General features: G+C 38.1%; 1 protein-coding gene across 1 annotated transcript; it reads right to left on the reverse strand.

Annotated features, from left to right (window-relative positions):
- Positions 1 to 1,323: 1,323 nt before the first annotated feature.
- Positions 1,324 to 3,018, reverse strand: LOC140951026 (neuropeptide FF receptor 1-like). The gene has a single exon (XM_073400248.1). It carries the CDS (start codon positions 2,943 to 2,945, stop codon positions 1,917 to 1,919), a length of 1,029 nt encoding a protein of 342 aa, XP_073256349.1. The 5' UTR covers positions 2,946 to 3,018; the 3' UTR covers positions 1,324 to 1,916.
- Between the last annotated feature and the right edge of the window lie 9,331 nt (positions 3,019 to 12,349).

A 12,349-nucleotide genomic window follows, 5' to 3' on the forward strand; every position in this document is an offset into this window, starting at 1 on the left:
GCTCTTAAAATTACAAATATGTTTGGATGTTCAGTCGCTTAAGTCAAAAAGCTCATATTTAGAGAGAGACTCTCATACACAGATAACTTATCGACAAAGCCGAAGGATTTGTGCTTCTCACAACTACCTAACGTGCGTGAGTGACGTGAGTGTTATCATCTGTGTGCGCCACGGCGCGGTTATTTCATTTCGTTGAAACTTCTTTTATTCTTAAAAAATATATATATTTTTGCTGATAAGTAGTTTTCCGTCTCAATATGGATTGTTCACCCCTTTTTATATCTAGCCCGATTTTTGGAAACCATACCGCCAAATAGACCTTTTGCGTCCAACAGTATTCCAAAGTAGCCATTATCAAGAGCCATAATAGGACCCTATTATGGCTCTTGCCATTATAAAAACTAAGAGTGCAACCATTACTTTTTTCTCTTCTCCTCCTTTCTTCCTCCTCGCTCTTTCTTTTTCTCCTGTTCTTTTCCCTCGTTAGTGTGAGTTTTGAGCTTATCGGGGCCAAAAAGCCTGCCTTTTAACGCCTTTTCACTCAAATGACTGCAAATTTCGTTAGGTTGGTTTTCAAAAAATCGGCTAGATACATGTTATCCTCAAAAACACTGAATCAGTTTTAAACACATATTTGAAAAGATTCTGCAAAAAAATGTCGCGTAGAAATTGATGGTACTTGGTTTACAACCTTAAGCGCGTGCTATGATATTAGCTGGTCCACCCCTATTCCCCAGGGTGCTCCCCTTGGGCGGGTCCAGCCACAGTCCCCAGGGTGCCCCCCCCCCCCCCCCCTCACCTGTGTTACAGTGATATGGACATCGCCGCGTTTTGGGTATCCCTATTCCCAAGACCCTAGTGATATCATATGAGCATCCCCTTCTCATATTACCTTAGCGATTTACGTTAGGGTTGGGGTCGGCAGGGGATGCCCATATAAGTAGGGTTTTGGGAATGGGGATGCCCGAAAACGCGGGAATGCCCATACCACTGTGTCACTGGGTCCACCCTTAGTCCCCAGGGCGCTCCCCCTCACCCGGTCCACCCTTCCCCAGGGCGCTTCCGCTCACCGGGTCCACCAGTAGTACACAGGGCGCTCCCCCTTGGCGTGTCCACTATTAGTATGGAGCGGGTCAGCAGTATGTTTCGCATGAATTTGGAAAAACAAGAACCATAAGCTGTTATGGCTCTTGGAAAAATTATTAACACAACGTCAAAAAATTGTAACGCGAATTTTATAATCATGAAGATTATGTGGTGTAGTTTTTAATTTTAATATCACGGCTATTGAAAATATAACGTTCGAAATATATTTACGTTTTATTTGAAATTACTAAACACCATGCACACTTAAATTTCTGGTGTGGGATTTTCAGTAGCAGTTCGAGATCGCGCAAACTTCAGCTTTTACCGATTTCAAATTCAAAAAGAGGAGTGGAGGGGGGAAAAACCGCAAAAGGGAAAAGAGAAAAGGGAGCCCCCATTAAAAGCCGGCGCGTTTTATTTCCATTCCGCCCCGCAACGTCCTAAGTAATCCGCCTTGACAGTCACCTGAGCTTAAAAGAGGAACAACAGTCTTGACTTTTTCTTTTCGCTTTCTCTCGCTTTTCTTGATGAAACACATGAAATTGATTGAGTGTTTATAAAATAATCAGTTGTGGTGATTTTATGCGAAAATAATGTTCCTTTCCTAACAGTCGTGGAAATGGAAATGTAGGTTCCTTTTGGGTGTGCCAATGTTATATTAGTTTCACAACGGTGAGCTGTTTTCCCTAGACATACCCGTGTTAAACTGAATGCGAACTTTTAAGCCATCTTTTAAACATACTATGTACATCAATCGACATCCTCTTTTTCGTGATGGACTTTGAACGGCTATGCTTAGTTTTTCAGCCTGCTGGTGGTATTAGTCCAGATTAGTCTAAGGACTGTTCAACTTCTTCTTGACTTGTCGGCTTTAGACATGAATGTATTATGTCCCTTAATTGTTTTGTATAAGTATCGTTCATCATCGTATAGCAGACAGGATTCAGAGCACTGTTTAAGAACACGACAATGTTGCCAAATGACAAAAGCTCTGAAAAATAAGCAAAGCGTTTGTCCGCTTCTCCGAAGTCCAACCACAACCATAAAATGTTATTTGGTAGGACGCAAACGGCAAATAACAGCGTCACTATAATGAGCATTCGTGAAACCCTACGGCCTTGCTGAATACGAATTCTACGTATGATGGTTATCTCTCGTGTCTTTTGTCTGTTGAGGTCTTGAGCAATAGCTAAATGAGCGCATGAGATTACTGTCAGTGGTACTACATATTGAAAAAGGAAAAGGCAGATGGTGTAAGTTCTTCTTGAACGTACGTCTTTCCAATATTCCTCACAAGTCAGAGTTGAGCTATTAAATCGTAGCGTTGCCATATATGGCGACACAGGGAGAAACGATACCACCCAGATGGCCATGATCACCCACTTGACTTTATCAGTGGTCAGCTGTTGTTTTAGCGGATGCACCACTGCCCGATATCTTGTCAGGCTTAGTGCAAAGAGGGTGTAAACTGAAGCAAACAGAATTTGGGTTTGTAATGGGTAGATAACTTTACACATGAAACCACCGTAAGGCCAAACATAGTTCATTTGTTGCACTGGTATATCGAGTGGTATACAAACGCAGGTAAAAATAAGATCAGCGATTGCCAGATTCAGAATCAAATAGTTAACGACCGACTTCATTCTTCTCCTTCTTATAATTATAAAACACACCAAACCATTTCCTACCGCACTGGTAACAAAGATAACTACATAAAGGACAACGTTTGCGATCCTCCAAAACTTGATAAACGTGCTCAGTTTTCCCGCGATGGCAGTGGACGAAGTGGAGGTGGAATTTTCACGGAGGAGTTGCCAAGAAATTGTTCCCTCGGGCACAAGGATGGTTAAATTGGCCATGTTTCTTTGTCAAATTAGAGTAAACAGAAAAATTTGAATTCACCCGTCATTTTAGACCATCCGATTAATGACATGTCCTCGCCACCTAGAGGTTAAAAAAGCGATATTACAAGATCATATTATTTGATTTTTGAATACAAATTTGATGGGAAAGTTAGCAAACAAGAAAAAAAGATAAAGAAAACAAAAACATATTTAAACTGCTGTGTAATTAAAAAAGGTTAAAAAAAGTTATTAAAAGCTGGGTGAGTAAATAATATCCCGTGATCATGAATTTATAAGACCTTCAAAACGTAAAATCTCAGAAGTCAGTGAGCCGAGTCAAAAGACGAATTTAAGAGTAAAGCAAGATAACGCAGTGAGTTTCACTGAAATGCTGGCGCTTTAATCCTCGAGAAAGCCAAGGAAATTGGGCTGAACATTTGTAGGTCTAATGAAAGTGACTGGGATGCCTGTCGTTTTGCTCAGGGGTAGAGAGATTGCATAATGTGGTCTCACTTAGGGTAGACTGCAAAACAGTCGCTTTTTTTCCCCTCAAAATCGGTTTAGTGTAGCGTTAAAGAGTCTCACGCGCGCGAGCCTCACACGCCCGTAGGGCCAGTCTCGCTCTCCGTTTTCAGACTCACTCTAGGCCCCGGTAGTTCAATGGATAGCACTATCCACTGGATAAATCACTATCGAGTGGATAAGTATTAGGAAACCAGTAGCGCTATCTAGTGGATAGAGATTTATCCGATGGATAGCCTTTTCCACCTTTTGAACAACCGGGGCCAGACCTTTTGTTTGACTTTTCGAGCGTTCTTGAATACGCAAAAATACGGACTGTTTTGCAGTCTACACTTTGGGCGTTTAGAACAGAAAACCAATATGATGGAGAATGGTCTCCTTTATTTAGGGATCAAATGGAGTCTACTAAGGCCACGCACAGATTTGTCTTCTTTAGGGATCAAATGGAGTCTACTAAGGCCACGTACAGATATGTCTTCTTTAGGGATGCAATTCTAAATTTCCAATACCATCCTCGCTTTTTCTTTATGTCCTCTAGGGTCGTAGAAGTCTTAACAGGACTCTGAAAACCTTTACTGGATGAGCGACCGCGCAGGCTAGCTATTGTACACCTTTTATGTTTAATCTATTTTCTGCCATCGCGGTTGGCACTAACTGCATGAAACAAGTGGACGTACAGTGCCGCTCTAAGGCGATGACTCTTAACTACATAAAGTAAATATTTTCATTTTAGCGGAAACGTGAAAACAACAATGAGACGACGAAACTTACATTAACCGACTTCGTTTTTTGTCCTCTTTAGCGGAATCGTAGACGATATGCTGGATGCATAACTTAATGTTCTTTCCACCATATGATGCTGGCTAGCGGCTAATCTATCCCAATAGCATTTAGAAGAATATCAGATTTGTTTGCTGGTATAAATCAAAACTACTTTGCGTTTGCCTGCTCAGTTTGTAAAAATTGACCGTCATGTGACAGATAGCGGATATTGTCTTTTACTGTCTAGTTTCTATACATCTGATTTCATGGCTTTTTTTTCTCCTTCCTCTCCTTTTTTTTCTGGAGACTTCTCAGCTGCGTGTTAAACATTGTAGTATACCTTGAAAGACAAATTGATAAGTAATTGTGCAAATGAATTGATTCATTAATTAACATTTATACTTAGGTGACAGTTAAGTTCGTCACAAGGCTCTCTCTTCTTTCTAATCAACCATTTTGTTGTTTAACGCAGTTCACTATCAAAATTTCTTTCATAATTCGAGCCCTATAGTCCAAGGATATACGAGGTTTAAGGTAGTCCACGCTTGTAATAAGTGACTATGATACTTATTTAATATTTCAAGTTTACTTTTAATCAAAGTTGTATCGTCTGGGTACCGTAAGGATGTTTTCTGTTTTAAAAGCAATTAACTTGAGGTAGGCCAGCTGTCTCCGCGTTATACTTTCACAAAGATTAGACTAAGTGTTTGGGTTTTTAGAAATTCTATTGGTTCGAGATGTCCCTTTCCATGTCTTTCACTGGTTAATTTCTCTTTGTCACTCAACAACTTAGTTTATTGGTTTGTTTTGGCCCACTTTGTCTTCAACGAGAAGTACAGCAAACCCAGAATTTGTAGTACTAGTTGTTAGCTGTAAGGGATTGCCGGGAAAACTGCACATTAAAGACACTAATGGACGAGACTGGAAAAGTTGGCCTTGAATTCGAAATGGAAGTCTGTCTGATTCCGAAGACGGAAATGACAGGTATGCTTAGCATTGTCTGACAAATAAAGTAACAAAGACAAACGATTTCGCCGCACAACACGAAACCAAATATAATAATAATAGTAATGATGATGATGATGATGATGATGATGATGATGATAATAATAATAATAATAATGATGGTAATAATAATAATAACAATAAAGCACCACTATTAACGACAAATGAAAGTCATCATTAGGTAATAAGTTAAAGTACAGGACGCTGCATGGTTAATCATAATAACTGCAAGGATATTATTCTGAGCGTATAGATTGAACATAATAGGAGTTGATTCATGACGACATTATCCAGGTTCTATGTACATATTATAAATTAGAAATAAGGTTTAGTCTTATTCAGCTCTATGACTATCTGGATTAAACTCATCAGGTAGTTGGCGATTCATTGGCGGATCACATTTTGACCTGCTCGCCGTGTCTATCTGTTCTTCGGCCAAAAATCTTGGCGTGTTTTTGCAGTCATATTTATCATACATCTCGCAGACCAAAATACAATTAAAGGTGAAGGAAAAGTAGACGAAATAACATGAAATACAATTAAAATAATAAAAGACTAATTAATATAACCAATACAGATAAAGGTTCATCACGCAAAATTGGGGTGTTCTTTCGTATATCTGTTGCTATTGAATATATATAAATGATTGAAGATTCTCTTCATCCCGATTTTTTCTCCACATTCTTAGCAGAAGCAAGCCACTAAAAGAACTAACAATACTATCAATTGTTCTGACCTTTTTAAATTGATTCTAATTAACTTCGCTCACATCTAAGGTCTTTTCTGGCGAATCCAATATTGAATATCCACGTTGGTAGACATCTCCCATGTGAAGCAGACGTTGTTTACAATTTACAAAAAGTTTCCGGAAAATCAGGCCATAAAGTAAATTTTAGTTCTGATGGTTCTAGTGGAATATTTTCGTGAGCAAAGGAAAGTCTGAAAAAGTAGTCATGTTTTGCCTGGTCGAAATTCAGTCACTTCGAAGCTGAGGAAATTTTTCGTTCCGTAAAAACCAGCCAGTTTCAGGACATTACTGTTTATCGATTGATTAATTGCCATTTGCAGCTAGTCACCTGGTACAAGACCGGCGCCATGCTGGAGGTTTGAGAGCCAGATTTGTCAGTTTTACCCAAAATGAGATTCGACCTTAAGTTTAGCCCATGTTATTACACAAGTAATCAATTTTCATCGTATATAAAGTCATCAAGAGATCATAAATTTATAATGAGTGGAATCAATAAATTCGCCAAATTGCAACGAATGTCTCAGATTTAGCAAGGATTAGCGGAAGTTAAAACTGCATTTTTCCCCTGCATGAAAATTAAACTATCGCGAAAAAGAAACGAAAAATGATTGGAGGAAATAAAAAGGTTTTTACTAATAGTGTGAACAGATCGGAAAAAAATTTGTGACATATTTTCCACGTTCTGACTTTTTTGATCATTATATTCTGAATTGAAAGTAATTCGTGAATCGAGTTACAATTCGCTTTTTGATATCAATCCAGTGTTTAGATTTTATCTACGTTAAAACATACAAAGCGAAAATAAACTCAACTATGATACGTCATGGTTTTCTCTCCATGTCTCTAAACTTCTTGCATGCACAATTTCACTGCATTTTCAAAAAAGTATCTTTAATTTTATATCGAGACCTTTATATCACTGAAATTTTAAATCATAACATAAAATCAGATGAATTTTCCCGCCAAGCTTCTGCTTCTTTTACAGTCTAGCGAGCTTATACGGACCCACTGGCGCAATAAAAGCAAAAATGAACAAGTAAAGTCTGGCTTCTCTGTTATAACCTTGACTTATGATACACCTTTTATGTTTGGTGGAAGGGTTTGGTTCCTGCCTTCAAAAAAAATGTTTGCTTCTCAAGAGTTTAACATAACCCACTCAAAATTGTTTCCTCTTCCCCCTTTTTTCATAAAAGAGGGGCAAAGAGTACACTAAGAGCCATGCTTTTAAATTAAGAACTATGAATAACACTCTTCTTTTAAAAGAGTAATTCTTTTTACATACACTCTTAAACCAAAGAACAAAAGATATTACTAATAGGCCATTTGCCCATTGACGTCATTTTACTTCTACCAGAATTCTTCAAAGTCTTGTTTTCTTGTGCAAATTAGCGCTTTTGTCATTTAGACCTAGCTGAGATTACCAAATTTTAATATGAAAGAAAAACGAAATGGCTACTGGTAGTAGAAGTAAAAGTACGCCGTATTGCAAATGGCAGTATTCCCAGGCGTCGAACGTCTGGTAATCAAAGTAGTCCTCTTTTGTTGTGAGTTTTTTGGAGGGTTCAAGTTGTCCGCACTCACACACTGACCTTGGTTTTAAGCTAACCGCTCTTCCTTGGTATAACAACCATTGTCTTATAAGAGGTTCGAACCTTTTAGCATGACTCATGCTTCAATTCTACTTATATAGTCACAATCATTGAAACCTCAAGCATATTCTGCATATGGGGAACAAGGTTTATCAACTGTAAGGTTTGTCTTTTATCCTTATATAATGATCGTGCCATTACGCAGTGCTATAACGCTGAATTTTCTATCAAGCTTGGTAGGAGTGATGTTGTCGATAAGCTTGATAAAAAACGGTCGAGTGATTTTAAGCTTCCTCTTATAACGAAAAAAGAAAGGAAAAATGTGGACAAATGCCTATATATCCAAATAGCGCAGTAAATAAATCGAAATACTGCGCTTTCGCTGAAGGGAAAGAAATTACAAGTAACAGTTGATGTAAAGGAAAAAATAATTCTGTGAATTTCATAGAATGGTAGTTGACGAGGAAAGAAAGAAATCAATATGGATGAGCTCTTCGAAATACGCTCTAATCAGCCAATCAGCAGCCAAATGTCTGTCGTACAGAGCACTAATTAAGGTTTAAGCCGCTTTTACTCATCAAACAACATTGTTCATCAGTCAAACAGAAGGACGCAAGATTTACTTTAGATTTTTTTTATTTAATCATACAAGCCAAGCAAACGGCATGTTATTATTTGAGAAGGATTTCTATCTTCGCGTAATTTTTACGCGCGTTGCTATATACGAGGGTATTAATTAAAACAGAAAAGAGGAAATGTTTGAAATTAAGGTCGCCCGAAAAAAAAAAACTTACTTAATTTTTACTTATACACGCGACGTTCACAGATCACTTCTACTAACGTAAAGGCAGTTTACGTTGACGTCTGTATAGGCTAATAAAATTTATGTGATATCGGGAATTGTACTAAGGTTACTATATAATTGAAAAAACTGATAAAGTAGAGTGAGATAAAGAAACATGCGAACCATTCCTCTCAGATCAGACAGCCGTTCGACATCTTTGGATCAAATTTCATGAATTTTATGGTATCTCCATCGTAAGTGCTAACATAGGATAAAAGAGGAGAACTTAGCAACCCCACTTTTACAGTGGTAAAGATACTAACTCTCTAAAGAAGAAAAAAAGATAATACAAACATTTTGATTCCGGAAATTACAGCAAGCGCCGCAGTACTTTTTACAGTTTAGACCATTTCCTCTGTTAGTTTGAAATTAATTTTGCTGGTACAATTGTCAACTCTACGAAATCAACTTTAATCAAGTTTATCGAGTGTACTACCGCAATTATATTAATCTTGTGTATTTTTCTGTCAATCAGCTATGGTCGGGCTACCGTGCAAAATAAAATCGCTGCAAAAGTCTTTCCCTTCCTTTCGTACTATGACTGAGATGAAGATACCAGCGATCGGATTTGAAGGCTAATAAAAAATAAATCGTACTAGAAGTTCTCAGGTCTTTGGGTTTATTTGGGACCAAGCAAACATAGAGCGCTAGGTCTTTTCTGTTTTGCGAAAAAGTATATTTAAAAAATATACTTTTTCGCTTACTGAAAAGTAATTTAGAACTATTTATTGTTTGGATGTATTTTAGCATAACTACCTGACACTGCAAGCCTTGGAAAACTAATTTCTTTGCAGTACATGAGGCTCTGATGATTGCTTGTTTCTTACCCCCTGCATCACCCAGGCCTCAATCTACCTGAGATCGTGGGAGGCCAAAGACAAAGAACGTCGATCGAAAATGAACAGCCTGGTGTAACAGCCTTTAATAAATGGAGAGCAAAGGAAGCCATTTGAATATAAGAATGAAAAGTAATCTCAGCTGTTTTGGTTACAGTTGAATAGTAGTCGGCGTGTACGAATCTCATCAGGAACGTTTCACTTCGACTTCATTGCCCGCCATTGGGCTTAAACCAAGTATTATGCGAGGATCGAGGTCGGCTCTTTTTTTTCGTGCAGCAGTATTTACAGTAGTTAAGGGTTTATAGCTTTATCCAGAGTCTTCAAAAGAGGCAACCGACGATTCGGAAAAGATTACTCCGATAAATTCTCCGGCATTTTTTATTTCTCCGAGAAACAGTTCCCTCAAACTATTTATAATGTCATCGGAAATTGTCGTAACATTGCCCGTCGTTCAATTGGATAAACTGAATGTAGTTGTTTACATAGACTGTTGACCATTACATCGCAAATGGTAGTAGTTTATAATATGAGTTGAACGTAACAACATCGACGCGGTTTATCAATGACCTTAAGCTTATTTTTATCTCCTACATCCTGAATTGTTATCTCGCTGTTAAAGCCCTTGGTATGGAGGATGCCAAAATGAGATTAAAGGAAAACATGCTTTTGCTGTGCACTTCAAACATATCATTTTACCGTGATTCCATGCTGATAATCCTGGGCTTAAAAGCATTTCACTTGTCGCACACTGAGGTTATAGAAGTATGGACTGAAAACTTAGGCTCGTTTTCGGACTTGCAGCCTTAACAACTGTCCCGATAAATAATTCACCGTTTCGATGTTAAAGTTTTTTCGACAAATTTCAAGTACGCAGTTTAAATAGGTAAGCATGTAGCTAACAACATTAGTAAGCTAACAAACGTTTACTTACAGCACCGTCGATAGCTCTAAGTCGTAAATACTTGTCCTGTCGACCAAACGTACTACTGTTAGGTTTCGCTGTAATTTCGTCCGCTCTACAGCTTAAGCTACATATACGCGTAACCCGCTGAATATACCAAAATAGAAAATTGCGTTATTTTGTACAAAACAATCCAATAGACCGATTTCGAAATGCATCAAGGAAAAAATCGCACTGATGTCAAATTTGGAAGACGATATCTTCAACTTTGCCCTTGAACTTAACACTTTTAAAATAACCAAAATTGTACGCGTTAAGTTAAGTTCAGTTTATTTTCACTCAGTATCTTGACTAATGCTAAGTTACAAACTGGCTTTATAAATTGATGTTCACAAGATAAACGTTTCGATTGAATTATTCTGAAAGTTTGAGGATGATGGCCAATTGAACCATTTCATGGTTTTGGTTGGCCACCATAACACCAGTTACGTTTCAAATAAATACAGGCGAGGAACCAGAATGAGCAAGAAAAATAAATAAATAATACTAACAATGATATAATAATATAACAGCAAAGAAACAATTAATTACAATTACAGCAAACAACGGAAGATTTTTAAAAACGTAATACGGACAAGTTTTAAAAGAAGTGAGTTTAGGCAGAACTAGGTACACTGTAGGTAATGTTTGGTTTCGACAACTATACTGAGTAGATAATGTTATTATTTTTTATAATATTTTTTTTGAAAAAGCGTACTCATTCAATTGTTCCAGTGTTTCATGTTTTTAATTGTTTTCAGTTAATCGTTATCATCTGAAAGCTAAAAAACTACCGAGAAAATAAATGACATGATCGAACGCTAACGATTGTACAAACTTTACATGATGACTAGCCTCCCACGCAGGCGTTTTTAGGGGAGCTCGTTTTTTACCCTCCTCCCCTAAAAACGCCTACGTGGGAGGCTACATCATGACCAGCAAGCCCTGGAAACGTGCACGACGGTCATCTGAATTCACCGACTGCGCAATATAAAACAAAGGAGGTGTTGACAACATAGTTCAGGACCGAAGATCGGAAACTATAAGAAATCCCTGGAACTTATTACTCGCACGTCATCGTGTGTTCATCTCGCTAACTCTAATAACATTTTATTCCGACAGGAGCAATTAACACAATCAAAATATGCTTTTGCCTCCTCTGACGATAACTTAGACTACGAGTAGTCCCCCATTTTTCCTCAGGGATAGTAGAGCGAGCGAAACGCGAGCGGGCGTGAAAATCACCCCACGCCAGAAAAGGCGACACGCGGCAGAGAGAGACAAAAATTTTCACGCGCGCTCGCGTTTCGCTCGCTCTACTAACCCTGAGGAAAAATGGGGGACTACTCGTAGTCTAACGATAACCGAAACCTCCGTAAATACATCATCGATTTTCTTGTAAAAATTACAAATGTCTTTTCAAACAGAGCATGCGCAACTTCAGAACACGCTGCCACTTTACTCAAATTTATTTACATTGTGTGGGCCACGCCGAAACGTTTCTTTGTAACTACGACGTGAAATAATCAAACTAGAACCAAACCAAAGTCTCCAGGTGAGTAAAAGCAAAAGGCCGAAAAACGAAAAACCAAATTTTTTACTAATAAATGCCGAAAAATATAACTGGCGGAGGGTCTCCTACAAGAAAATCACCTATTACAAAACACTCTAAGACAGACATATAGCTTTCATAGCTTGTATACCCCTTGGTTTTCCAGTTATTGCACAAGTGATTTCATAAGACCTTGGTGTCTAACTCACAGAATCACGGGCGCGCCACCTAGTGTTTCTGTTGCATGATAAAACTCGCATTTAGGAGTTTAGAACACAATAACATTACAATAACACTCGCTTACTCAAGCTAAAACATATTAATTTTTAAATTTCTACTTGGTGCGCAAGTGATTTCATAATGCCATGGTGTCTGATTCACAGAATCACGGGCGTGCCGCCTAGTGTTTCTGTTGCTTTAAAAATTGCTCTTAGGAGTTTAGATCACCATGGCATTACAATAACACTCGCTTACCCCAGCTAAAACATATCAGACATATTAACCATTAATTTTCTTCTGTGCGCAAGTGATTTCATAATACCGTGGTGTCTAACTCACAGATTCACGGGCGCGCCACCTAGTGTTTCTGTTGCTTTAAAAATTGCACTTAGGAGTTTA

Source organism: Porites lutea, chromosome 10, assembly GCF_958299795.1.
Source record: "Porites lutea chromosome 10, jaPorLute2.1, whole genome shotgun sequence".
NCBI lineage: Eukaryota > Metazoa > Cnidaria > Anthozoa > Scleractinia > Poritidae > Porites > Porites lutea.